The following is a 27,706-nucleotide window of genomic DNA, read 5'->3' as shown; positions in this document are numbered from 1 at the left end:
GAATGAGAATTTGAATCCTAAACCTGTGTGACCCAGAACCCAGGCTTTTAAAGCCATTATATTTTACTAAGTCTTATTTGGTACAGGGACAGAAGGAGGCAAAATGCTTTCCCTTTCTAAAACCTCCTAGCAACCCAGACACTACTGGTCACTTATTCTAGTGCTGTCTGCTGTTGAAATTGTTGTGGAAAACATACCCCATCAGGAATCTGAAAGGTGGGTTCTAGTTTTACTGCTCTGCATTTTTGGACAAGACTTAAAAGCTTTCTGGATCTCACTTTCCTTATTTGTAAAACAGAGAGCTACTTGAAGGCAGAAGGCCATTTCTTACTCATCTTTTCCCCCTTTGGATGTAGCGGTGTTGGGCAAATAGGAATGCAAGGGGGTCAAGATGGTCCCTATGCTGCGTTTCTCACTCTTTGATCTTGAAATGGGGCCTTGACCAGGCAGGTGTACCGTATCTACAGCGATATTGTGCTTTCTATTTTAAAAACAGAAGGCATGCCAAATTCTCGTGACTTAACCTTTATTTTGAGTGGGTTGGTCTTGACAGAATCGGTGGGAGATTACGTGTGTTGCTCTCTGGATCTGTGACTGACGTTCGTATCCAGGCCTCCTTTACTTTCCAGAGACTTGATACTACTGTTGCATAACAGAAACAGCGCTGATAAATTGTAGTAACCATTACGAAGGGTGGCTGGGAACCAAGGATTCACGGCAATATCGACCCAGGAAAGCACCTCTTAAAACTTATGCAAACAAGCCCTTCCAGGGCGAGGGGCAAACCCCTGCCCAAGAAGACTGTGTCCTGCGTGCACTTTGGTACTTGACCTTGCCCTAGTCTCTTCTCCTCCCAGACTTGTTTCCTCACCTGCAAAATGGTGGAACTGCGGTAGACGGAAATCCCGGAGCTTCTCCCCAGACCCCGGGCTTTAACTCCTCCCCTTGACAGTGGGGGCGGAGCGAGGAGAAGGTCAGGCCAGGAGTCACCCTCAGCCACCAGGCGGTCCCTTTCCTTCTTCCCACTCCCCGCCCCCTCGCTCCACCGCGGTGAGGTCACGCGGGGGACGTCACGGGTTTGTGACGCCACCGAGGGGCGGGGCTCCCAGAGAGGAAGGGGCGGGGCACGGGCGGGCGGCGCTTGCGCAGTGGGCGCGGCGCGGGAGGAGGCGGAGGCGGCGGAGAAGCGAGAGGCGGCGGCGGCGGAGGCGGCGGCGCTGGGGGGGGTGGGAGGGGGGGGAGCGAGAGAGTGAGTGAGTGGCTGAGTGAGTTTATCCCTATGAGGCGGTGAGAGGCCCGGGGCCTACCTCAAAGGAGCGGGGTCGCGGCGCCAGCTAGCAGCGGGCCCCCTCCCGGACCCCGGGCCCGGCGGCGCGGCGGCGGCGGCTCGGTTTTGAGGAGGCGGGGAAGAGGGTGTCCGGCCTCAGCCATGGAGGGCATGGACGTGGACCTGGACCCTGAGCTGATGCAGAAGTTCAGCTGCTTGGGCACCACCGATAAGGACGTGCTCATCTCCGAGTTCCAGCGGCTGCTCGGCTTCCAGCTCAACCCGGCCGGCTGCGCCTTCTTCCTGGACATGACCAACTGGTGAGCCGGCCCCGCCGCGCCAGCCCTGGGGCCCGCGGGGAAGCGAAGGGACACCCGGGCCGGGCGGCAGGGCGGGCCGGGCGGGCACTGAGGGCCACCCCCTTCCCGGGGCGTGGAGGGCATGTGGGGGAGCCTCAGGGACATGGGAGAAATTTGGGGGCTGAGCAAGGCTAGAGAGGACGTACGAGGTGAGTGCGGGGCCACGGAGTGCAGGAGGGACGGAAGGGAGATTGGGGAGGGGCTCCTGAGGTTCTACAGAGAATTAGGGGCCGAGGAACGTGGGAAGAGGGGAAAGACTTGAGTATCGAGGCATAGAAGTAGACCTGGAAGCAAGAGAGCTGTTTTGTTGGTCAAGAGTAAACAGCACAGGAAATCTGAATTTGGGGAGTGGGAAAAAAGCTTGGGGTATGGAGTTAGGTGAGGAAGACAGGGATGAGGGGGGAGCTCCGGGAGAGAATTAGGTGTTAATGGAAGAACCTGGGGCACGGGAGAGACTTGGGAGTTAGGAGCTGCGAATAGATATTGTGTGTGTGTGTGTGTGTGTGTTTCTCCACTCGAGGGCAGATAGGGAAAAAAGGAAAAAAATATTATGGGGGAGGACAAGTGAGTACGGTAAGAGAGATGACTTTCCGAAGAGTTGTGCCAGGGAGGAGTGGGATCTACGAGCAGATCTACTAACGGAGGACCGGGAGTGCTAGACCTAGGGCAGGCTCTGGAAAACCCCTAGGAAACGTGAAGAAAAGGAGATTATCTTGGAGGAGGGAACTTTCTGGGGGCCTGGAGCCCTGGGCTCCAGAATGCCAGAGTGGAGAGAGGCTTATCTGAAATAAAGCTCGGTTGTTGGGGATGTTTGGGAAAATGGAGAACTTGGCTTAGGCTGGAAACCAAGTTTTTTGGCTTGGAGTCTCCTTGTAGAATTGGGGCAGAAGACCATGGCACTTAGACTAAAGGAGTGTTTCTTGGCATTGGATGTAGCACTTGCTATTTTTGATAAGCAGGGCTTCTCCTTGTTCTCTGAGGAGGGGCTGTTGAGTTCACTTAGGGTGAGTGATAGAGACCATTAGACTTCCTTTCAAAGGATTTCAGGTGAAACAACTCATTTTTCTTTGGTCAGAAAGCCAGGGGATGAGTGCCCTTTGCTCTGTGTGTTTGGGCATTCAGTCCCCTGACATGTGGAATCTTGTTTCTCTTGGCATCACTTGTACAACCAGCTTCCCCTTTATTCCACGTCCACTGAATGCCTCAGGCAATGCCAGAAAAAAGAGGCTGTAAGCCTAGTCTTTATCCCATTCCTCTTCTAGTCCTGTCTGGAATGATGCTCATCTTACTTGTAGCTGTGTCACACCAAAGGTGATGTGTGATTTTTTTTTTTTTTTTGGTAGCATCATTTGTAGGTCCTGTTACTTTATCTTTAAACTTGATTGTTAATAGCAAGAGTGGGATTGAATTTCCAGATGTTTAGAAACTTTTTGAGGCATTCAGTGCAGGAGATAGTCTTTATAATTGAAGAAGCATTTGTGACCCCCACTTCTATCTTTTATGTCTGGGATTATCTAAGAGAGGGACTACAGCCTACAGTAGTTCTGAACACCGACCTGTGGTGTTTAAATAGTCCTTGGTGGGGTTATTGAAAACATTGAGAACAGGTATTACACTGGTGAAATTTAGAAGTAAAGTTGTATCTTGACCAGGGCTCTCTTGCCTGCCTACTTCCTACCCCCAGCTTTTTTTCTTCCTTGTTTACACTAGTTCAGCATAGGAAACTTGGCATATTGTTGCGGCCAGTTTGGTAGGGGAGGATCATTATTTCTCCCCACCCCCTTGTGAGTCGTACCATTTAAACCCTGCCCCTGTAAGTTTTTAGTTCTTTAGAGTCAGTATTTATTAGTATAATTATTATGGCTACAAAACCAGTGTAATGAATTTTATATGTTTGAGGTGTGTGTGTTTAACATCTAAGATTGTTTGTTTTTAGGTGTTGTGAAAGGTGAGGCTCAATGTGGATAAGAAAAAAAATAACTTAAAAATTATAGTTGCATTATAAAAATTTTATTGAATTTCTTAATAAAAAATTATTAAGTTTAAAGGCATGGAGCAGCATGTATTCTAACGAGATGGCATCTCTGTATGAAACAAGGTGTGATACATTTCTAAGCAAAGCAGTGAGCCATTAAAAGATGGGTTCAGGTTTTAAAGCAGTTAGAAGTTAGTAGCTTCTTAGGAATCCAGGCAATTAAGTGATAACTCAGCTTTAAGCCATATTACCTTATTTTTTGGGTGTAGAAGTCATATTTTTTGTCTTTGTTTATAAAATGAAGAATCATTATTTTTTTAAGATTTTATGTGAGAGGGAGATAGCGAGAGCTTGGTATTCTTTTCTTTCTAATGAAATCAGTTAGCTCCAGTATTGTATTTTGATTCCTGTTTTGACCTGACCGAATTTGTCTTGTTAGATTTTTGTTCTAAATAAATACTCATAATTAATAAAATCTAGTTAAAATAAATACAGTCATGCATGTGTACTTGGTCAAAACATTTGTGTGTTGTTTAAGAAATATATAGTCTAGAAATGTATTGTTTTTAAGTGTCATTTGATGTCCAATTTTGTAAACTGTTGAGATAGTCCTAATACAGGTTGGCAAAATCTCAAATTGCTGTGATTAACCTGTTGAATTTGAGATGATTAACTTTACTGTAACTTCATAAGTGCCTGCTGTGGGTTTTAATAAATACCCACCATTCAGTTGCTTGATAACTGTTAGAAAATAATGTGGTTAATTAAAAATCGTTATTTTAAAATGAAGGCCATAAGTTTTCTAAAATGAAACTTGAGTTGGAAAGACTATGCTTTTGTTTTCAAAAGTAAGTATTTTTTTGTTGTTAGTAACAACTTTTTAAGAAGCTGTTGAAGAACTGACTAAATTGAATGTTTGGCCTTGTAAATTATCCTATAAAATTATCCTTGTAAATTATCCTATAAAACCCTATAAAGGATTTTTACCACTTGTCTTTAGCTCGTTGTACATTATGTAGATATTTCTATTTGTTTAATTTGGGACGAAGTATGTTTCAGTTTAAGCATTTTTGTAGTGTTTTTACCTGAGCTGGCGGCCATGCTGCTGGAAGTTGACGGAACTGCCTCTTAACAAAAGTAGTCAATTTTCAGTTCCTAAGTGAGTACATAAAGTGAATAAATGGTGTGGTGAAAAGACCCAGTATCTGAAGCAAACTGAAATGACTTGTAGAGTACTCTAACTTTCTGTAGGTAGAATGTCTTGCAGAGACACTACTGGGCTGTTGAGTTTATAAAACTGGAAGCTGGTTTAAGAGATTCTCTAGTTCATTCCAGTTTTTCCTGAAGAATTGCATATAATCCTTCCAAGATAGCTTATTCTTGCATCCCTGAGGGCAGAGATTTGCATGATACCTTATTATAGTGTTTAATTACTTTTCTAGTTAGAATTTTGTCAAAACGAAATCTCTCTTACTATAATTTAAAACTTTTTAGTTGCTTATACCCTCCTTGGAGATGGAGACTATCTATCTAATAAACACCTTCCTTAAGAGATCAGAAAGTTTCTGTTAATTCAAATCACTAAAGCTTTTTAACCATTTATAATTTAAGCACATTCAATTTGGTGGTTTCTTATCCTTTAATGTAGCCTAATAGATATTATTTGTTTTAAGGTGAAACCAACATGATTCAGAGAACTTACATATGATTTTTTAAAAAATTTAACATAAAACCGTTTTAACCAATTTTAAGTGTACAGTTTAGTGTAACGTAAGATTTTAACTTCACTTCTGGCCCTCAAAATCATTTGTCTCGTGTTTTTAAAGTGAGTTGTTCTTTAGCATTTGTGACAAGAGGCAAATAACACTTGTAGATTTTATTTGTTTAGTTAGTTACTTAAAGTAGGCTCCATGCCCAACATGGGGCTCGAACTCAAGACCTTGGGATCGAGAGTTGCATGACCTACCAACTGAGCCAACCAGACGCCCCTAGATTTGATTTTATTTTTTAATACTTCTGGATTTTTAGAGGACATTAACTTAGGAATTAATACTGGCCTTATTTCTTGGTACAAGTATAAATACAGTTTTGACTAGCATATAGTGTTGACTGTTCATTTGGCTGGTGCTTTGCAATTGTGGTGTTAAAACATCCTAGGTTACCTGCAGGTGTCCTCAGGAAGTAATGTGTATTTTTTGGAACATTACATGTGCCCATCATGGGTGGAACAGATGTTTTCTAGAAAAGTAACTAGGGAAAGACATTTTTATACAGTCATGTCCTGTTGATTTTGTCAACATTGTCAGAGGCGCCTGACTGGATAAAATAAAGGTATAACTGACAAAATGAAGCAAAATCAGAATCTAGATGTGAAAATCAGTTGTACCTCTTATTTCACAGTACCTCTCCTGCCTGATCTTAATCCATTTCTCAGTCATCTGCATGGTAAATGAGTTTCTGATCCACTTTCTGGTTTATATGCATGAGTCCAGGAAAAGTCCCTTTATAATAGATAAACCGTGATACTAATACTGGGTTTCTGGAAAATAATGTGTGCCAAGCAGCAGTTTTAGGAAGAGGGTAGGGAAGGATTGCATAACACTCAATGACAGAGTGTTGTGCACTCTATGACTTTTTAAAAAACATTTGATTTATTTTTTTAGAGGGCAAGAGTGGGGGAGGGGAAGATGGAGAGTGAGAGTGTGGGGGAGGGGCAAAGGGTGAGGGAGAGCTAGACTCTCAAGCCGACTCCCTGTTGAGCACACGAATGCTCAACCAACTGAGCCACCCCGGTGCCCCACACTCTATGACATTTTTAAGAAGGTTGGGAGTTGTTGCTTTGGAGTTCTTTTTTACTTTGTTCTTACCTTTTTTGAGTGGCACATACAAGTTGGGACTCTGGGTATAATATAAAAAAGTTTACAAAGAGAGCATCTAGATTCATTTTAGTTTTAAAAGAAACACAGTAAAAAGTACATTGTTGTCCTACAGGAAGTCTTTACAAACAGTATTACTGCGGGACTTGTATTTCTGATCATAGATGAAGTCAAAATAATCTCTGTTATAGCTAGGGTGGGTGGAGGTGGTTTCTTCACCATCTCTTAATCTTCCCACTCCTTCCACACAAAATTTGTGTAGCACTTAACAGCAAAAACTCTCAACCAGACAGTATTTAAATAAATGTAATCTGGATAGATCCTTAGCAGACAGTGTAATGCAAAAAGTAGAAGACAGCCACTATTATAATTTGTGCTCTAATAGGAAAATAACATGTCTGAAATGATCAGAGAAAAGTTTGAGGATAATGACGAAACATTCATATATCAGCACTAAAGTAACTGAATAAAATTTCAGAACGGGTAGGAATGGACTGAATCAAATAGAACCAGTGATTCACAGAGATTCAATGACTGCTATGGGTAAGTTGTGTTCATAGAAGTTTTGAAATACTTAGGGGATTTGAATTGATGGAAAAGTAGTGTATTGTAGGTAGAGGATGTTAACTGAGTGAAACCAGGAGGGAGCAAGTGGAGCCGAGTCATCTAGGATCTTGGCTTGGCGAGAATGTGACAAATGGAAATCAGGAATGACAAGACATGGAGCTTATTTTTATTTTTTGTTTGGAATATTGTTGATTTTTTAAAAATTGAGATGAAATCAACATAACATAAAATAAAACCATGACAAAGTGAACAGTTCAGTGGCAGTGTATTCACAGTGTAGTAGCTACCACCTATGTCTAGTGGGACATTTTCATCACCCCAGAAGGAAACCCTACACCTGTTAAAGCAGTTGCTCTTCATTTCCTGGAAACCCAAGCCCTGGCAACCACCCAGGTCCATTTTCTCCCCCTTGCCTTGACAATCACCAGTCTGAATTCTTGCCTAAACATGTACCTGTTCCAGATATTTCATATGAAGGGAGTCCTACGATTTAGTCCTGTGTCTAGTGTCTTTCAAGGTTCATCCATGTTGTATGGCAGGTATCGGTATTTCATTCCTTTTTACGGCTAAGTAGTGTTTCCGTGTATGTTGCTACCACAGTTTAGCCATTCATTTGTTTTTGGACATCCAAGCCATTTCCAATTTCTGGCTATTGTGGATAGTGCATGTATTTGTTTGAGTACCTGTTTTTACTTCTCTTGGTTACATACTGAGGAGTTGAATTGCTGGATCTTATGGTAATTGTGTTTAACTTTTTGAGGAACCACCGAACTATTTTGCACAGCGGTTGAGTTATTTTATATCGCCCTAGCAATGAACAAAGGTCTGTCCCAATTTCTCTTTCCCTTGCCAACCACTGTTATTTTCCTTTTTTAAATTATAGCCATTCTTATGGGTATGAAGTGGTACCTCATTGTGATTTTGTTTTTTATTTCTCTAATTACTAATGGTACTGAATGTCTTTTAATATGCTTTTTAGCCATTTGTATGCTTCCTTGGAGAAGTGTTTATTCAAGTCCTTTGCTTTTTTTAGTTGGATTGTGTGTCTTTTTTTGTTCAGTTGTAAGAGTTCTTTATATATTCTGGATACTAGACCCTTGTCAGATATGTGATTTGCAAGTATTGTCTCCCATTCTGTAGATTATCTTTTCATTTTTCTTGATAATGTCCTTCAGCGCACATGTTTTTATTTTGATGCAGTCCAGTTTATCTAATTTTTTGTTGTTCCTTGTGCTTTCGGCATTAGATCTAATAATCCATTGCTAATCCAAGGTTGTGAAGATTTTTCTATGTTTTCTTCTAAGAGTTTTACAGTTTCACTTCTTATATTTAGGCCACCGATCCATTTTGAGTTAATTTTTGTATAGGATGTGAGGTAGGAGTCCAACTTAATCCTGTGTAGCTTAATTTTGATCATGTCATATGCTCTGGGACTGGCTTCTCATTGACTCTGCATTAAATATATCCTTTACTTGTATTAAATACTGTCTTCAGCTAAACCTAAAAATTGGGCCAGAAAAGTGTGCAAGGTTTTCTGATGGGGAAAAATGTTATGGATGTTCTATTGGCGCCCAAAACTAAATGTGTTTTTAAAAGGTCAATTTATCCTTTTCCCCATCCTACCAGCCAGCTTTTCTTCCTGATTTTTCCCTTTTCTGTCAGTAGCTCCATTGGTCTCCCAGACGTTAGGCTTGAACTGAATTCTATCCAGTGCCCTCTTGTTCCTGGACACCTCACATCATTTGCCAAACCCCATTTTATTTCCACTCTACAGTGCACTTCCTTGCTCTTTTTTCCATTCCCCTTGCCACCACGTTAATAGAAATACTCTCCAAATTGGCTTTCTACACCTGGCTCTCTTCCTTCCAATTCATTTTGTGGACATACCACTACCAGATTAATCTTTCTAAATCACAGCTTTGATCTAGGCCATTTTTTTCTTAAAAACCTTTAACAGTGCCCTTGTTGCATACCAGATAAAGAACAGAACTTTAACTTGACATTCAGGGCCCTCCAAAGATCGGTCCTGGTTTACCTGCCTCTACCTTTCTAGCATCTCTCTCTCTCTCTCTCTCTTTTTTTTAAAGATTTTATTTATTTGATGCAGAGAGAGAGAGAGAGCACGTGAGTGCACAGTGCGGGGAGGGGCAAAGGGAGCGGGAGAAGCAGACTCCTGGCTGACCAGGAAGCCTATTTCTTCTGTACCTTTTAGAAAATTTCATGCCTATAGAATTTTGCATGCACATATACTTAGAGAATTTTCTGTGTGCGCACGTGTATACGTGTGTGCGTGTGTGTGTATTTTTTTTTAACAGTGGTATTGTAATTTGAATAATAGTTCTTCCTATCCAGTATAGTGGATACTACAGCCCTTGTACTGAGTTACTTGTCAAGATACTTGGATAGGATGACCAAATAGGTATGTAGTTTTCTAAAAGTGCAGTGGTAGATTTGACCTCTTCAAATAGAGTAGAATTCTTTCACTGTGTTGAGCAACAGACTTTCATCCATTAATTACATGTAATTATTAAAATTTTGTTAAGCTGTGGTAAGAGCAAAATCTGTTAACTAGTGAGTTCATCTGAATTTGCTTATGAGATATTGTCAGGGAACACATTTTATAAGTTAAACTTTTTAGGGGGGCGCCTGGGTGGCACAGCGGTTAAGCGTCTGCCTTCGGCTCAGGGCGTGATCCCGGCGTTATGGGATCGAGCCCCACATCAGGCTCCTCCACTAGGAGCCTGCTTCTTCCTCTCCCACTCCCCCTGCTTGTGTTCCCTCTCTCACTGGCTGTCTCTATCTCTGTCGAATAAATAAATAAAATCTTTAAAAAAAAAAAAAAAATAAGTTAAACTTTTTAGGGACCCCCAGACACAAGACCGAAACTCATGAAAGAGGTTTAATTCTTATTATTAAATCACCTTGTGCAGATGAAACTGATATACTTTTCACTGGTAAGAGTAATTGATTTTGTGAGTGGTTTTCTAATGATTTGTCAAAGTCAATGTGTATCTTGGGAAGGGAGCAGTTTATTCCAAATATGGAACTTAGCCCCACTGAATTTACTGTGTACTGGATTTTAAAAGACTCACTTTATTTTTTTATTTTTTTAAAGATTTTATTTATTTATTTGACAGAGTGAGCACGAGCGAGCACTCGCGCACAAGCAGGGGGAGCAGCAGGCAGAGGCAAAGGGGAAGCAGGCTCCCTGCTGAGCAAGGAGCGCAATGTGGGGCTCATCCCAGGACTCTGGGATCACGACCTGAGCCAAAGGCAGCCGCTGAACTGACTGAGCCACCCAGGCACCCCTAAAAGACTCACTTTAAAAAATGAACAGTTGTGTTTTCTTATGTTTGGGCCTTGGCTCTGTGAAGTGTTTCCAAGGGTTCACACTTGAATTATTGTGCTTGAGGTCAGTGATTCACAGCCTATTACGGAGCAACAGCCTGCTACTCGATTGAATGATACGCACGGTGCTTCTAGAGTGCTTTCTGGTCAGCCAGTCTTGTTTTCGTTTTCTTTCTCTTTTCTTTCTTAGATTTTATTTATTTGACAGAGAGAGAGGGGAGGTTAACAGCAGGCAGAGGGAGAGGGAGAAGCAGACTCCCCGCGGAGCAGGGAGCCCGATGTGGGGCTCAATTCCAGGGCCCTGGGATCATGACCTGAGCTAAAGGCAGACGCTTAACTGACTGAGCCACCCAGGCGCCCCAGGAGTTTTTTTCTAAAGTTAATTTTGCTTTTTAATTTGTTTAAAAAAATACTTTGATAATAGGCTTTGGGAGAATAGAAATCACTGGCTGAGGGATGGGGTTTTGCATACAACTGGGAACAAACTGCCTTTAAATTTTTTTTAATTTAAAAATAACGATTTTATTACGATATAACATTTTATTGTGACATAAATCATTGCAAATAAGCTAGAAAGTGCCAGTCAGCAAAAAGGAAACAAAAATAAGCCATACTCACAGAGCCAGGGATAAATGATTTTAACCTTTTCATCTGTATTTTTCTAATACGCGCGTGTGTGTACCTGTTTGCTTTACGAAAGTGGAGTATTTACTATATTCCAGGTGCTGTTTCAAGTGATTGTTTACTCTATAATTTAATGTTCACAATAATTTTAGGAAATAAATACTGTTATCCTCATTTTACAGAAAAGGAAAAGAGGCTTGGTAAGGTTAAATAACTTGCCTAAAGTTACATGGGTAATAAGTAGCAGGAATAGGATTCAGATGTAAGCAGTCTGGGACGAGAGGCTGTGCTCCTGATTGCTGTGTTTTATACACTATGTGGGTTGCTAGGGCTGCCGTAACAAATTACCACAAACCGGGTGGCTTGAAACAAAAAGTTATTCTCTTACAGTTCTGGAGGCTAGAAATTGAAGTCAAGGCATCAGCCGGTCTGTGCTCCCTCTGATGATTTCTAGAGAAGAACCCTCCCTTACCCCTTCTTAGCTTCTGAAGGCGTTGTTTGGGTTTCCTAGGCTCGTAGCCGTTTCACTCCGACCTCTGCCTCAGTAGTCACATGGCCTTCTTCCTTGTGTGTGTGTCCGGATTCCCCCCCACCAGAAGGACGCCAGTCAGTTGGATTTGGGGCCCAGCCTAATCTGACCTCTTCGGAACTAATTGCATCTGCAAAGACTATTTCCAAATAAGATAACTTTCTGAGGTTCTGGGCAGATGTGAATTTTGGTGGATACTCTTCAACCACGACACACACTATTTGTAACCTGCTTTCACTTAAAATCTTTTATGACTATTGTATTTTTAATACGATTTTGCACTTTTACTTAATTTTAAAGACTTCATGGTATTCCGTTACATGGATATAGAATAACTCAATAATCCTTTTTTGTTGGATATCAGGGTTGTTTTTAATTTTTTATCACTATAAACTCAGTATTGAATATCCTTGTAGGTAAATCTTTGCTTGCATCCTTAATTATTTCCTTAGAATTTTTTCCTAGAATTAGATAGCTGTTCTAAAGATAAACGTGGCTTGTAATGCTCTTAATATTTAATTGCCAAATTGTCTCTCTCATAAAGGTCAGGCTGATTTGTATTTCCGCCACTACTGTGTAACTGTTCTTTTAATACCTCATCAATGCAGCATATTATAATCAAAAAAAATTTTTTTTCAGTTTTGTAGATTAAAAAAGTGACGTTTTAATTTGTATTTTGTCATTTCTAATGAGTACTTTTATGTCTTAAATGTCCATTTGTATTTCTTTTATGAATTGGCTGAACATGCCCTTTGTCCTTTTTTTTTTTTTTTTTTTTTTTTGGTAAGGAAGTGTGCTTTTTTGGAAAGTGGAAATTTTTTTTCCTGACTGTTAATGTAGTAATACTGAATACAGAAAACCAGCAAATTCAGAAATGTTGAAGGAAGACAATAAAGAAATAAAGCCACTTGTAATACTACTCCGCTGTCAGTTTGTGTTCACATATATGCATATATAGATATTTATATGCTGTATATTTTAAGTTAAAATATAACACATAATGCTTTACAGCCTGCTTTTTCACTAAGCACAGATATCTTGCCATGTCTATTTTTCATGGCTGCTAGTATTCCATTACTTATTTTGTAACTTTAGTTAAGAAGCCATTTATTGATTTTGTTGTTGTTCCTTTTCACTATTATAAATGTCTGTTCGCTTGCCTAATTATTTTCTTCTCACTTTCTTAATGTTTTAAGAAATTGTGATGCATAGCCTATGTATTTATTCTGGAGAAATTCTTAGAAGTGGACTTGCCGGGTCAAAGGTGTGCCCTTTTGAAGGTTCTTTTTTTTTTTTTTAAGATTTTATTTGTTTGACAGGGACAGCCAGCGAGAGAGGAAACACAAGCAGGGGGAGTGGGAGAGGAAGAAGCAGGCTCCTAGCGGAAGAGCCTGATGTGGGGCTCGATCTCAGAACGCTGGGATCACACCCTGAGCTGAAGGCAGACGCTTAACGACTGTGCCACCCAGGCACCTCCCCCCTTTTGAAGGTTGTTGAACATTGACAGACAGCCTTCATGAAGAATGTAACAATTAATAATCTGAACAGTTAGGCATTAGAAAACTTGTTTCCTGGGAATTTTTAAATTTTTGCTGGGTAGGTTTATAAAAGGCATTACATGTTTTAGTTTGCATTTCTTTGATTGCTTGGTGAAATCTGAAGTTTTATGTGTGTGCATTGACTATTTTTTAAATTTATATTTTTATTTTGAAAAAAAAAAAGGTATAATGAATCCTGTGTACCCATCATCCTAATTTCAGAGTCATTAATTTTTTGTCAATTTTTTTTTCTCACCAGGAGAATAGTATTTTACTTTTTTTTTTTTTGAGAGAGAGAGTGCTGGAGTTGGGGAGGGAGTGGGGGTGGGAGAGAGAGAATCTTCAGCAGGCTCCACTCCCAGCATGGAGGCTGAGGTGGGGTTATATCTCAAAACCCTGAGATCCTGACCTGAGCAGAAATCAAGAGTCGGTCCCTTAACTGACTGAGCCACCCAGGCGCCCCTCCAGTAAAGTTTATGCCAATTTGTGGTCCGTCCTCTTACCCCCCAGCACCAGGCAGCCACCATTCTGCTGTCTGTCTCTCCCGAATTTGCATGTTCTGGATATTGCATGTAACTGTAAACATGCAGCATGTGGCCTTTGAAGCTGACTTCTTTTCCTGAGCATACTGTTTTCAAGGTTTAGCCATGTTGTAGCAGGGATCATTTATGGAAATTCATTCTGTTCTATTTTATTGCTGAATCATCTACATACATTAAAATATAATCATTATTATGAAAAACATAATTCAAACTACCAAAGATTTTTCAATGAAAGGTAAGGTTTTTTTTTGATTCTAGATTTTGTGTCTTTTGTCAGAAATGGTACCTACTCTCAGTCTCCTGTGTACCTTCCCAAATGTTGTTGTACATAGTTTTAATACCTGTAAATGTCCTTGCTTTTTGGTATCTTTGTCATTTTAAGAATTGATATGTGTAAGTTATAGCTTGCACGTTTTTTCAGTTTCCTGTTTTTTAACTTCTTAAAATTTTATTTAGATACATAATTATAAAACTATAGTACATGTTTCTTGTGAGAAGTTTAGGTAGTACATAAATTCCTGGGTTTTCCCCCTCTGAACTCATTCTCCAGAAGTGGCCGTTATTCTGTTTTTTTCAGAGACATTGTGTACCTCTGTAGACCTGTGTTTGATCAGAGTGGTCACAGAGTCCATATGTATGCTAATGAGAAGTTATTGCTATACTTTAGACCATTCTACATGCAGATTTAAATCCTTCCTCCCACAGTCTCCCCCCCCCCCCCAAAGAACTGTCTTCTGTACAGATAGTTTAAAGTCAATGAAAGTAGTTCTTGATAGATGTCTTTAGGTCTTAAATGTTAGGTCTTGTTGGGAAGTTTTCTCCTCCACAGTGCTTTAAAGCAAACTTTGATACGTTGTCAAGTAAAGACTTTGGGCCAGGTCGTTTTCAGATCCATCATCTACTTCAGTTGTCAAGGGTTTTCCTGAGTGGGAAAGCATGATCTGTAGATGTAGATTTTCGACCTGGGAGAACATGATCTGTAGAATACTTGTATTAGGGGTCTTATCTCTCCCCCATGTGCACACACATGCAAAGGGAATCATACTATACATACTGTTGTCAGATTAGTTTAACTTCACAATATGCTGTGGACATCATTTCTTTTAATGGGTGCATGGTATTTATTTCACTGTGGCTGACCATATTTTATTTAAATATGTCCTTTTGATGGATAGCTGGTTTCCAGGTATTTGCTTTTATAAAGCTGCTGTGGTACAGGTATGTTTATATACTTGTAGGTACAGTTCTAGAAGTGGAATTGCTGGGGTTGGGTGTATGGGCAATTTAAATTTTGATAGGTAATAACAAATTCACTTCAAAAATATTGTAACAAATTTCATTTTTACTATCAATGTGCAAGAGTGCTTGTTTGGCACACACTTTTATCAACCCAGGAATGATCTTTGTCTTTACATTGTTGCTGGTCTGGTAGGTTAAAAGTGTATTCATTTTAATTTGTAGTGCTTTAATTATGAATGAGGTAGGACATCTTTCCATATCTTTATTGACTATTTGTATTTTCCCCCAGCTTTTTGTACTTTCTTATGACTTGTTAGTGTTTTCCTGCCTACCTCAATTGGATTTTCTTTCTCTCATTGACTTGAGTTGTTTGCATGTTAAGGAAATGAACATCTTATTAAATACTTGCCTTTCCTCCAGTTTGTCTTTAAGTTGGTTTTTAATGTTTTTTTTACTTCGTGGCACTTTCTTTGTGAATTTTTATGAAGTTGAAACCAGCAGTCTTTTTTGATTTCTGCTTTTGGTTTCATGCTTAGAAATCTTTTCCCCACATAATTGTTACATAATTATTATTTACCTCTGTTTTATGATTGCAAAATTTACATATAAATCTTTCATATAGTTAAAATATATTTAGCAGTGTGGTGGGAGATCGATATCTAAAATCTTTTTCAAATGATTCGTTTTCTCCATTTTTTGAGAAATTCATGTCCCCCCCCCAAAGATTTGAAATGATATCTTTATCATATATCAAATGCTTATATATCTATTTGGGCTTGTTTTTGCGCTTTTTCCTCTGTTGTATTTATGTCCAGTTTTCTACAGTTGAATAAGAGTTTTAAGGTTTACTTAAAAGGTATTTTTAAAAGGCAAGTACATTTTCTTCTCACAATTTAATTTTCATTTTTTTTTTTAAAGATTTTTTATTTATTTATTTGACAGAGATAGACAGCCAGCGAGAGAGGGAACACAAGCAGGGGGAATGGGAGAGGAAGAAGCAGGCTCCCAGCGGAGGAGCCCAATGTGGGACTCAATCCCAGAACGCTGGGATCACACCCTGAGCCAAAGGCAGACGCCTAACGACTGCGCTACTCAGGCGCCCCACAATTTAATTTTCATTTTATCCAAGTTATAAATGCATAGTTTCCACAAGTAAAGTAGTTTTGCAGGGATTAAGAACAGGGATTCTAGACCCATTTTTCCTTCTTTCACTCCCCAGAAGCAATCTTTTTCAGTTCTTTCCCTGATTTTGAGATTTTTGCCTCTCTTGCTGATTTCTTTTTTTTTTTTCCTTCCAGTTTTAATCATTACCTGTTGATTCCCCACAGGGAGATGAGGATTTCATTCTTTAATAGCCAGTGTAGTGGTGAAGAGCAAGAAAGTTCAAAGCTCTTCTGCTACTTACTATTTGTATGACCTTTGGCAAATTATTACCCTCTCTGTGCCTTGGTTTTCTCATATATAAGGACAATATCTGTTTTTATCTGGTGATTAGATAAATTTGTATGTGTAAAGATTTAGAGCTGAAAGTTGTTGGTTTTACTCACCCTATCTCCCATTCTCCCATTTTAATAATTTGTAATTTGGTCAAGTCAGTTTATATGTTTAAATGCTTATTGACAATTGAGCTGTTAGTGTATTTAGATTCATTTTCCTTTTCTGTACAATCTTTTGCTGCCCCAAGGGTAATAATTGTGTTAACTTTTGGTTTGCGCAGTCTCTTAGATAATTTTTTCCTAAGTTACCCTCAAAGTCCTTACCAACTGTGCCTCCCTTCTTGATAAGTTCAGACAGTATTGTATCAGTTTTACCTTTTTGAAGAAGTTTCTTGCAGAGCATTTGACTTCCTCTGATCTGGACTGGTTGGGCTCTGGGTGTGCTGCACAGCTCTTACCACCCTGGGGACCCTGGGGATTTCTTTCACACTCCTCCTACTCCCCACCCTTTGTTGGAAACCTTGTTTCCTGGACCCCATTTTTTTAAACTTCCTGAGAGTGCAGAGGAGATAAAACTTGAGACTTTTGTATTCTGAAACTATATTTTACTCTGAGGCTTTGTTGATATCCCAGTTTTGGTTAGGTAGCAATTTTAAGGCTGGAAATATTTTTCTCAGAGTTTTGAAGGCACTGCTCCTTAGTCTTCTGTTTTCAGTAGAAACGTTCTGATTCTTTGTTCTTTGTGTGAATCCTGTCTTTTTCCTCTTTGGAAGCTTTTGGTAACTTTGCTGTGTCCTTAGTGTCCTGAAGTTTGATGGTGATACATTTCAGCATGTATTGTCTTACCTTGTGCTCAGCTTTGGGGAGCTCTTTCCATCTGGAAACTGCCCTCTTGTTCTTGGGAGATTTCTTGAATTAATCTTTTGATTGCCTCCCCTTTATTTTCTGTGTTCTCTTTTCTTAGATCTCCTATTTTTTAGATACTGGACCTTCTGATCTGGTCCTCTGTTTTCTCTTTTCAGCTTTTGACCTTTTTTTTTTTTTTTGCTCTGCTTTCTGGGAGATCTCAGTGTTGTTTTCTCCAAGTTTCCATTTCTGTCTGCTTGCTATAATCTTTTTCTTTAATATTCGATGCTTTACCTTAAGTATTTGGTTGTTCTTGGCTGTCTACTCCTATTTAAAAGTAGGACAGAGAAAGTGGATTGGAAGCTGTGGACCTGACTGTAGTTTTTGTTAAGTGAGAGCTTAAAAAAGCCCCACCCGTTTCCTCCAGGGTGAGGCATTCACCAGGCTTCATATGCAGTGTTTAGACAGGTCTAACTGTTGGGTTTAGGCAAATGCATAGTCTCCTGTTTTTATCAGTATCTTCACCTTCATTTGTAGGGTACCCGGTGCTGTTAATTCCCGAACCTTTTGGGAATCCTCATTTTCAGTCGGGTTGCTTCTCTACTTTTCCCCATTGCTGGCTAAGGAGGATTCCACTTTCTTAGGTTGGCTCAGTCATTTACCACTTCTCTGTCTACCTTCCAGGGCCCCAAATGTTGCTTCCTGACTTGTTCACTCAGTCCTTGTGAATTTATGACTTTTCCTCCCCACTTGTCTTAGTTTGTTCGGGCTGCTATGACACCACCATAGACTGTGTGGTTTATAAACACCAGAAATTTATTTCTCACAAGATCTAGAGGCTGGGAAGTCCCAGATCAGGGTGCCAGCAAATTTGATGTCTAGTGAGGGCCTGATCCTGGTTCATAGATGGCTGACTTCTCATTGAAAGCCCACATGGTGGAAGCAGGTAAGGGATCTCTCTAATCCCATTCATGAGGGTTCTACCCTTATGACCTAATCACCTCCAGAATCTCCACCTCCTAATACCATCGCAGTGGGGGTTAGGTTTCAACATGTGAATTTTGGGGGGCACAGTCTTTCAACCTGCAGCATCATACCTGTATTTTAGGAGGGTTTTGGGGGAGACCTGAGGCTAGTGCATGCATTTTTTAATTGGAATCTTTAAGGAAGCATTGGATTTGCATCTAAAATTTTTTATTTTGCCTTTTCATTCTTAAGATTTATGGGATTGTTTGGCTAGGATATAAAATTTCAGCATGCCAATTGATTAAGTTGTGATGATGTTATATATACAGATAGCTTTCCTTTGCTGAAATGGAACTGTTTTACCTGAAGGATGAAGAACAAATTATTAATGGTTATCTTTGGCTATGAAATTATACTTGGTTTTTATTTTCTTTTTTATACTTTAATTAATTCTTAATCTTTCCTTTTCACTGTAATCCCTAAATTTTCTACAAGAAATATGCATTACTTGTGTAATTAGGAAAAAATAACACCTAAGTTGAGAAAAATTGTTAATCAAATCCTTGGATAAAAATTGGCCCTAGATTCCAGTGTGCTGTGCTCTTCTTTTATTCAATCCTAAATCTTTCACAGTTGTGTTACACATGTCCTTTACCTCCTTTAGGTAATCTGCATTTACAAGCACTAAATTTGAGGGGTGTGTGTGTGTTTTGCAGAGTTCATTCTGATCTACCCCCAGCTTTTTATTTTGAAGAATTTCAAAACTATAGAAGAGTTAAAAAGACTAGCACAATGCAAACCTATATAATCACTATTTTACCACATTTGCTTTATTTTTTACACCTTTACTGAAGCATAATTTGCATATTGTAAATTTTAACCCATTTAAAATGGATAATTGATTTTTAGTAAGAATTGAGCAACCATCACTATAATCCAGTTGTATAATATTTTCATCACTCCAGTAAGATTTCTTCTGTTTACTGGTGTTTTTTTTTTTTTAAGATTTTATTTTTAAGTAATCTCTACACCCAGCATGGAACTCGAACCCACAACCCAGAGATCAAGAGTCATAAGCTCCAACAACTGAGCCAGCCAGGTGCCCCTGCCTGTTTACTACTGACAGTCCCCATTACTACCCCCCCAACCTCAGGCAGCCACTGATCTTTTTTCTGTCTCTAAGTAGTTGTTTTTCTCCACTTTTGGTATCAGTAGAATCATATAATATGTGGTCTTTTGTATATGGCTTTTTTTACTTAGCATAATGTTTGTGAGGCATCTGTTTACGTATCAGTATTTCCTTCATTTTTATTGCTGAGTGGTATTCCATTGTATAGATATGTAGCATTTTGTTTATCCATTTACCAGTTGATGGACACTTGGGTTGTTTCTACTTTTTGGCTACTATGAATAAAATTGCTGTGAACATTCTCCAGGAAGACTTTGTGTGGCTGTGTGTTTTAATTTCTTTTGAGTAGATACTTAGGAATGGATTGCTATTTTGTATTTAACTTTTTATGAATGTGCCAGACTCTCCCAAAGTAACTGCCATTTACATTCCCACCAGCAATATATGAGAATTCTCTGTATGGATTTATACATTTTTTTTTTTCTTGAACCATTTGAGATAAAATACGGACAGCATGACATTTTACCCCTTGGCCCTTCAGCAAGTATCTCCTAAGAACAACGGCATCATCCTACATTACTGCAATATTATTGTCACTCTCTAGGAATATAGCATGGAAACAATAGTATTAGCCAATATATATTCCATATCTAGATTTTCCTGTTTGTTCCCCAGATGCTCTTTATAACGTGGGGTTTTTTTGTTGTGTGTTTTCTTAAATCCAGGATCTTCTCAGACATCTTATATTTGATTGCCATGTCTCTTTAGTTGCCTTCAATCTAGAAGAAGTTTCCCTCACCTTTGTCATTTGTATGTTTTATGATATTGACATTTTTTAAGAGTCCAGCCCATTTGTCCTCTAGAGTGTCCTGTGGTTGCTTCCGCACAATTAGATTCAGGTTAAACATTTTTGGTATAGTTGTTAGAAATAATACATGGATGATTCTGTGTCTTCTGTTGTATCACGTCAGGAGGCATATGCTGTTAGTTTGTCCCGTTATTTGGTTAAGATAGCGTCTACCTCTTTTTTTTTCTTTTGTAATTAATAAGTAATCTGTGAGAGACTATCTTTTCCCCAGCAATCTTTCTCCTAACTGTATTAGTACCCATTGATGATCCTTGCCCTGAGTAGTTTATTGCCTGAGTGGGTTGCAGAAAAGTAATTTTCTAGTTCTTTTATTCCTTCATTTATTAGTTGGCAAGTCTTTTGTAAAGATATTGCTGATTTTTAAGTGGAATTTACCAAATTAGAGTGATGGAGAGTTTTATGCTGAATGAAGAAAATTTTTGGTTATTTTTTAGTATATCTTAATAGTGTGGAATGAAGTGTATTTACTTTATCCTCAGCCACAGAAAATCCAAAGAAAAGGTGCCGGAGAGAGAGATTCCTTGACTTTTGTAAAGCCAGAAATCTATAAGTTCCTTCACTGTGTTTCCATTATTTTGGTGTGATTGCTTGGTTTTCTCCCTTTGAGAGACCACTCTTTTTTAGAAAGAATCAGAAAAAGCTACAGAAAAAATTTTTCCTCAGTTTTTGTTAGTTTTTCTTTGTAAAACAAATCGGGTAGATTCCCCCCCCCTTTTTTATGGTTTTGTGATTTTTTTTCTTCTTCTTTTGGTAGTAATCTACCTGGTGGCAAGTATGCATGTAAGTAGCTATTTTATTTTTTTAAATATTTTATTTATCTGAGACACACAGAGAGAGGGAGATCATGAGCAGGGGGTAGGGGAGAGGGAGAAGCAGACTCCCCACTGAGCAGGGATACCAATGTGGGACTCCATCCCAGGGTACTGGGATCCTGACCCAAGCCGAAGGCAGATGCTTAACCGACTGAGCCACCTAGATGCCCTAAGTAGGTACTTTAAAAAAATCCCTTCCTTTTGTAATGTATAGGAAATGCCATAGTTGGGTGAGCTGTCTAGGCCTGACTACTTGTTATCTGTAGCTAGTTACCCAGAACATGAAAACATTAACAGAGTATGTGAGATTGTTTGCAAGTGTCATAGGACTTTTTAAGGAAATTGTCTTTAATTGTTGTCTTCCTTGTTTGTTCTCAGTGATTAGTTACTCAAAAATGGCAGCAATCTCTGACATATTTATACTGTCATTTTATTATTATGTAAAAGAAAAAGGGGCTTGGTCGTCTCAGATTTGTGAGCTATCATAAAATCTGCCTTTGTCACATTTCTCCAAGTTCCATCTAATTTAATTTAGTCTCCTAGCTCTTAAGTATGTAAGTAAGCTTTTTAAAGATACCTATCTCCTGTGTACCAGAGAGTAGCCAAATATAGCCATAGAGTATTTGGAGATGGGTTGGCTGAAGAATGAGTAGAGTTAGCATTAATGCCATGTAGCATTATTTGGTGGTGATGATAATAACATTACATTGGCTTTATCATATTACATAGAACTTAGTCAAGGTTTATTTACCTTTTTGTTCTTACAGGAGAAAATAAGATTGATAACATCATAAGGGCTTTAGATTCTCTCTTAGATGTGTGCTCTAGTATGTATTTTTGGAGATGAGGTATACTGAGGTCGACTTTTGTATTATCTCCAAAGATGGTATGGTCAGCAGTGTTCTTTAGGGGAGATGAAACTGAAGAGTCTCTGAAGCCGGCCCAGGTAGTGTGCCATCAAGAGATCTCAAAGACAAGAGCATTTTAATCAATGGTGTATCTAAAAGGTGTGTGGTATTTCTTTTCAAAGTCCGTGCATTTTCCTCGGTATATGGAAACAGCAGCTAGATTTGAGAATGGAACATGGAGTGTTTGTTTACAAATTTAGCCTTTAGGCACTTTGTCCTTTTTTTAAAATAAAAAAACCCCAAAGTTTCTAGTATTAGTTCTCTGACTAGGCTACAGAATAAGACACATTTGACCACTGCTGGCTTATTGTAAGTTTCCTGTTAGGTAAACATACTTTTGAAAACCATACTTAATTATAGATTTACCTGATCATTTCTTAACTGCTACTTAAAATTCTGTCCCAAAGAAAGTTTCATGAATAACAATAAACCACAGATGTTTTGTTTATGAAGATAGCTTTGTCTGAATCAGGTTTTCTGTTTGGCATCCTGGGACTTTTTGGGTATCATACATTTTCATGTCTTCTCTGGGCCGCTGTTCTAGTTAGTATGTTAAAAAATTTCATTTAGCACTGAGCCTAGTTGTTGTTTGCCTTTTAAGGAACTATTCATGACTGTTAAATTGGGGACCAGAAAAATGGGAGTTATTTCTAAATATGCATCTTTAATGGGTAATTGAGTTCTTGAAAGCAGAGTTACAATGAAGGAAATGACTCTGTACCTTTTTTTTTTTTTTTTTTTAAGATTTATTGGGGCGCCTGGGTGGCTCAGTCGTTAAGCGTCTGCCTTCGGCTCAGGGCGTGATCCTGGAGTTCTGGGATCGAGCCCCACATCAGGCTCTTCTGCTGGGAGCCTGCTTCTTTCTCTCCCACTCCTCCTGCTTGTGTTCCCTCTCTCACTGGCTGTCTCTCTCTCTGTCAAATAAATAAAATCTTTAAAAAAAATTAAAAAAAAGATTTATTTATTTAGAGTCAAGGATAGAGTCTGTATGTGTGGTGCAAAGTCTGTTACAAGAGGTGGAAGAGGAACTGGAAAGATAAATTAAAACTTAACTCAGATCCAGTAATTCCACATTTGGGTATGTATCCAAAAGAATTGAAAGCAGAGTCTCAAAGAGATATGTGCACATCAGTGTTCATAGTGTCTGGCACATAGAAGTGGACACACTGTGTAATTTTGAATTAATCTGGGCCTGTTATGTTTCAGGTAACAAACTCACTTTCAAACTAGATAATGCTAAAGATGTGTGTGTTGGAGCAGAGAGAGGTATTTTAAGGGTGTTGCTATGTTACACAGAACCCAAAGACCTGGATATGTTTGGGCTTTAGGAAAAGTTGGACTTTAAAATATCTCAGGTTTCTTTCTTTTCTTTTTCTTTTTCTTTTTTTTCTTTTCTTTAACTAGGCTCCACGTCCAGCGTGGGGCTTGAACTCACATCCCTGAGATCAAGGACTGCCTGCTGTAACGACCGAGCCAGCCAGGCACCCCCTCAGGTTTCTTTTTATGTATGTTCTATGTAGGTGTTTGCAGTTGTCTATCTCTGCTGGAGAAAACCATGACTGTCAAAAGCTCCCAAATGTGTAGTTTATAGCCCGAGTACTGTGGGAAGAACTCTAAGTTCCAAATTCTGGGGTGCCCCCACCCTCACATGAACTGTGGAATGACCTCACTCTGTCCTAAGGAGTCGTATGTGGAAGTGAGGGCATTGCCTAAACAAGTAACAAGTGCAGATGCTCTCATCTCCCTCCCCAGTGGGAGATGACCCCTTCCCAATCAGGTCCAGCTGTCATACTGTGACTTACTGCCAAAGGTGCCCCACCCCACCAGCTGAAGGTCTCGGGATGATAGCTATGCTTTCCCTAGTTTGGTCTTGATTGGTCCAGATAAACATTTGCATGATCCTGCAGCCTGTGGGCTAACTGATAGATTTTTTTGTTGTTGTCATTCCTCTGCCCTCTGTCATGTAGTCCCAGTATATAATCATGAGAGGAAAACCAGATAAAAAGGAGAAAGGAAAAACACTGTTTTTTGGTTACTAGTTTATTCCATTTTTTAAGCACCTTCTATGTGCCAGACACTCTTCTCAGCCTGGGGATATAAGCAGAAGAATACGGAGCATATACTGTCTTGTGCAGGCAGGAGCAGTATAATAGAATCAGCAAGTCTCATGGTCCCCTGTTAACTCATTTCACTGGCAGAGGATTGAAGGTTTAGCCTGGCTTGCCCCCCAAAGACTCCCCATGTCTGATATTCTTCAGGACCATCCTTGAGAGCAGCGCAGGGGCTGTAGGGGCAGGGTGGGAGATGGTTCCTTTTATGAGGGCCATGCTGCTTTAGCTTTCCCCTTCCGATAAGATGCCACTTTCTGGACCTAGGGTTTGACTAGGAGTATAATAATTACAGCCTCCTGCTGATACAGCTCCTTTAAAACTGCAGTTCACGGCTCCTCATCCATTTCTTACTGGTTCACTCCCCTTGATAACCAACTCCAGTAATATTCAGGCTTTTTAGTCTCTTAAGATTGCTGAAGAGAATAGCTGGGACCAGGTTTAATTCTCCTTAGTTTTGCTTATCTTCCTACCTCAGGGCATGGGTGGAAAATTCTGGATTTGGAGCTTTCTCAGATCTGCTGTGGAATGTCACCCCTGGATATTGCCCCCCTCCCCAGCTGCATTTCTGTCAGATAATACTTTATAATGAGGGGAGGGGATGGCATTTGGGGGAACCCTGTGAGAAGTGTTTTGAAAGGGGCTGTCTACATTGTATTCATTCATCCAGGGTTTCACAGTTTCTTAGTGGCACAAAGAATTCGGTTGCTGAAATTCAGCTAAGTAATTATCTGATCATTAGAGGCTTTGGATCTCTAGCTTTATAGGCAGAAAGGGCTTTGCTTAATCGTTATATTCTTGTCTTATGTGTCACATCTCCTCTCTAGGAGGCTGGATTGGGCTGGACTGTGTTTTACAGATTGGATTGTTCTGCAGAACCTTACTGAAGTTAGCACAGTCTCTGTGAGCAATTTCTTTTTCTTGTCCAAAGCTCCTAAAGCTCCATGTAGCTTTAGAGTGCATATGGAGTATAACCAACTGTTTTGCTACAAGGACTGCTGGGCTTCCCAGCCTGAGATGGGGGAGGCCTCATTTCACTTGAACTTTGTTACACATTTTGGGTTTGTCACTTTTGCAATACTTCAGTCTTTTATCAGGACTTTATTGGAGGTGGTGAACAGAGAACCCTGTCAGACTAGCCCAAGTAAAAATGAGAATTAATAATGAGATACTGGGAGGATATCTTAGAACCTAAGTTAGAAGTTCATTTGGGTTTCAGAAACAACCGGAACCAGGGACTTGAATGTTGTCAGGCTCTCTCTTTCTGGCCGTTTGTGAGTTTGTGGTCTTTTTTCTCTAAAGACTGCTTTTCTGTGCCTTTTCCAGTGGGCAAAATATGGCACTAAAAGCTCCAGGTACTCAGGGAGAGATTGCTCTCTCTTTCGGCTCCAGTCCCAAAATTCCCCAGGAAGGGTTGAAATTAATTCAGCTTTGGGTCAGGCATTCATTCCTGGGCTAATCCTTTGTGGTCTGGAGCAGAGTCATTTACTAACCTGTTATGTTCTTTCCTTATTTTATATCTGCTTTCCTGGGGACAAGGAAGGCGGTTCCCAGAGAAAAGAGGCATACAGCTCTCCTTCATCTGTGTGCCTTTGCACATTCTCTCCCTCGGTCTAACTGCTCCTTCACTCCTCTTCTAGGTGGTTAAGGAGGCCATCAGTTTTGATATTACCTGGTCGAAGAAGCTTTCCCTCAATGCCTAAGTTTTAATTAGGTATTTCCTCCTCTGTACTTTCTTAGTCCTTGGTTATGTTTCTTCTCTGACACTTACCACACTGAGTTGTGATTAATTGTTCCCAAATCTTTCTCAATAGACTTTGCATTTCTTTGTAGCAAAGACTTTGTCTTATTTATCTTTATGTTTCCAGTACCTACAGTCGTGATTGAATTAAAACTTAAATAAGTGAGTAAATTCTGCATACTTACTGATAGGCAGAGAGGGAAAAACTTTGTGCTTATGATGTAGTTTGATCCTTAGATAAATGTTGTTGCTTCCTTTAGTCCTAGAAACTGGTGGGAATAGGATATATCATTTAGGGTGATCTTGAATGTAAGGATTACCATACTTGAGTTAAGGTGAGGTGCCATGCATGTCTCAACTTGTTCTCCCACTTGATTTCCCAAATCAGAGCTTCACCATTGATTGCACTTGCCATGTAAGTGTCACCAAGAGCTAGGGTCTTAAATAGGACAGGATCCCAACAGAGTTTGTCCAGCTTTTTTTCTTAAAAATGTTTGATCTTCTTCAACATGTGGTGCTGGGACAACCGGATAATCACAGGCAGAAGAATGAAATTAGACTCCTACCTTATTCCTTACACAAAAATTATCTAAAATGGATCAGTGGTCTAACTATAAAAGCTAAAACAGTCAAGGTATTAGAAGAAACAAAGGGTTAGGGGCGCCTGGGTAGCGCAGTCGTTAAGCATCTGTCTTCGGCCCAGGGCATGATCCCGGCGTCCCACATCGATCCCGGGTCCCACATCGGGCTCCTCGGCTGGGAGCCTGCTTCTTCATCTCCCTCTCCCCTGCTGTGTTCCCTCTCTTACTGGCTGTCTCTCTGTCACATAAATAAATAAAATCTTAAAAAAAAAAAAAAGAATTAAAAAAAAAGAGAAACAAAGGGTTAAATCTGCATGACCTTGGATTTGGCAATCATTTCTTAATATTTGACATCAAATCATGAGTAATGAAAAACTAGATAAATTGGATTTCATTATAATTAAAGCTTTTGTGTATCAAAGGACATTATTATTATTTTTAAAAATTTTATTAGAATGCACATGAGCCGGGGTGGGGGGCGGGGAGGAGCAGAGGGAGAGGGACAAGCCAACCCCGTGCTGAGTGTGGAGCCAGACGCAGGGCTTGATCTCATGACCCTGAGATCATGACCTGAGCCAAAATTAAGAGTCGGACACTTAACCAACTGAGCTACCCAGGTACTCCTCGAAGGACATTATTAAGAAAAAGAAGAACCAGCCTATTTGTAAATCGTCTATATTAAAAGGGTCAACTGTCCAGGATATATAAAGAACTCTTACAAGTCAACCACAAGAAGATAAACAGCTTAGTAAAAAAATGAACAAAGGATTTGAGTAGACATTTCTCTGAAGAGGATATACAAATGGCCAACAAGTACATGAAGAAATGCTTAAGGTCATTGGTCATTAAGGCACTGCAAATCAAAACCATCAGATAACACTTCATGTCTAGTAGGATAGTTATAATTGGAAAAAAAAAGTGTTGGCAAGAATGTGGAGAAATAAGAACACTTGTACGTTGGTGGTGGAAATGTAAAATGGTTCTGCTAGAAACCAGTTTGGTGATAGAAAACAGTTTGGTGATTCTTCAAAAAGTTAAGCATGGAATTACCATATGACCTAGCAGGTTTACTCAAAGGTATATATCCAAAGAAATGAAGCCATATACTTGCAGACACAGTTGTATATGAATGTTTGTAGCAGCATTACTCATAATGATCAAAAAGTAGAAGCAACCCAAATGCCTGTCAGCAGATGAATGGTTAAACAAAATGTGTTGTGTACGTAGCATAGAATATTATTCAGCCATAAAAAGGAATGAAATACTGATTAACATGTTACAATTTGGGATGAATCTGGAAAACATTATGCTAAGTGAAAGAAGCCAGACACAGAAGGTCACGTATTGTATGATTCCCTTTATAAAAGTTATCCATAATAGGCACATTCGTAGAGACAGAAGATTAGTAGTAGCCAGGAAATGGCGGAGGGGGGGGATGGGGAGAAGG

At 39.6% G+C, this 27,706-nt stretch overlaps 1 protein-coding gene across 3 annotated transcripts in view; it reads left to right on the top strand.

Moving 5' to 3' along the window:
- Nucleotides 1-1,216: 1,216 nt before the first annotated feature.
- Nucleotides 1,217-27,706, top strand: part of ILRUN (inflammation and lipid regulator with UBA-like and NBR1-like domains) — an 88,945-nt gene continuing 62,455 nt past the window's right edge. For 2 of the 3 annotated variants that reach the window (XM_026482694.4, XM_026482693.4), the window contains exon 1: nt 1,217-1,587. In XM_026482694.4, coding sequence (XP_026338479.1) covers nt 1,430-1,587 — 158 coding nt within the window. In that variant the 5' untranslated portion in view covers nt 1,217-1,429. The remainder of the gene's footprint in view (nt 1,588-27,706) is intronic. The other variant, XM_057304799.1, reaches the window with a different exon arrangement.

This window comes from Ursus arctos, unplaced genomic scaffold (assembly GCF_023065955.2).
Source record: "Ursus arctos isolate Adak ecotype North America unplaced genomic scaffold, UrsArc2.0 scaffold_31, whole genome shotgun sequence".
NCBI lineage: Eukaryota > Metazoa > Chordata > Mammalia > Carnivora > Ursidae > Ursus > Ursus arctos.
The sequence above is the reverse complement of the archived record's forward strand: the minus strand, read 5'-3'. Positions and strand labels throughout refer to the sequence as shown.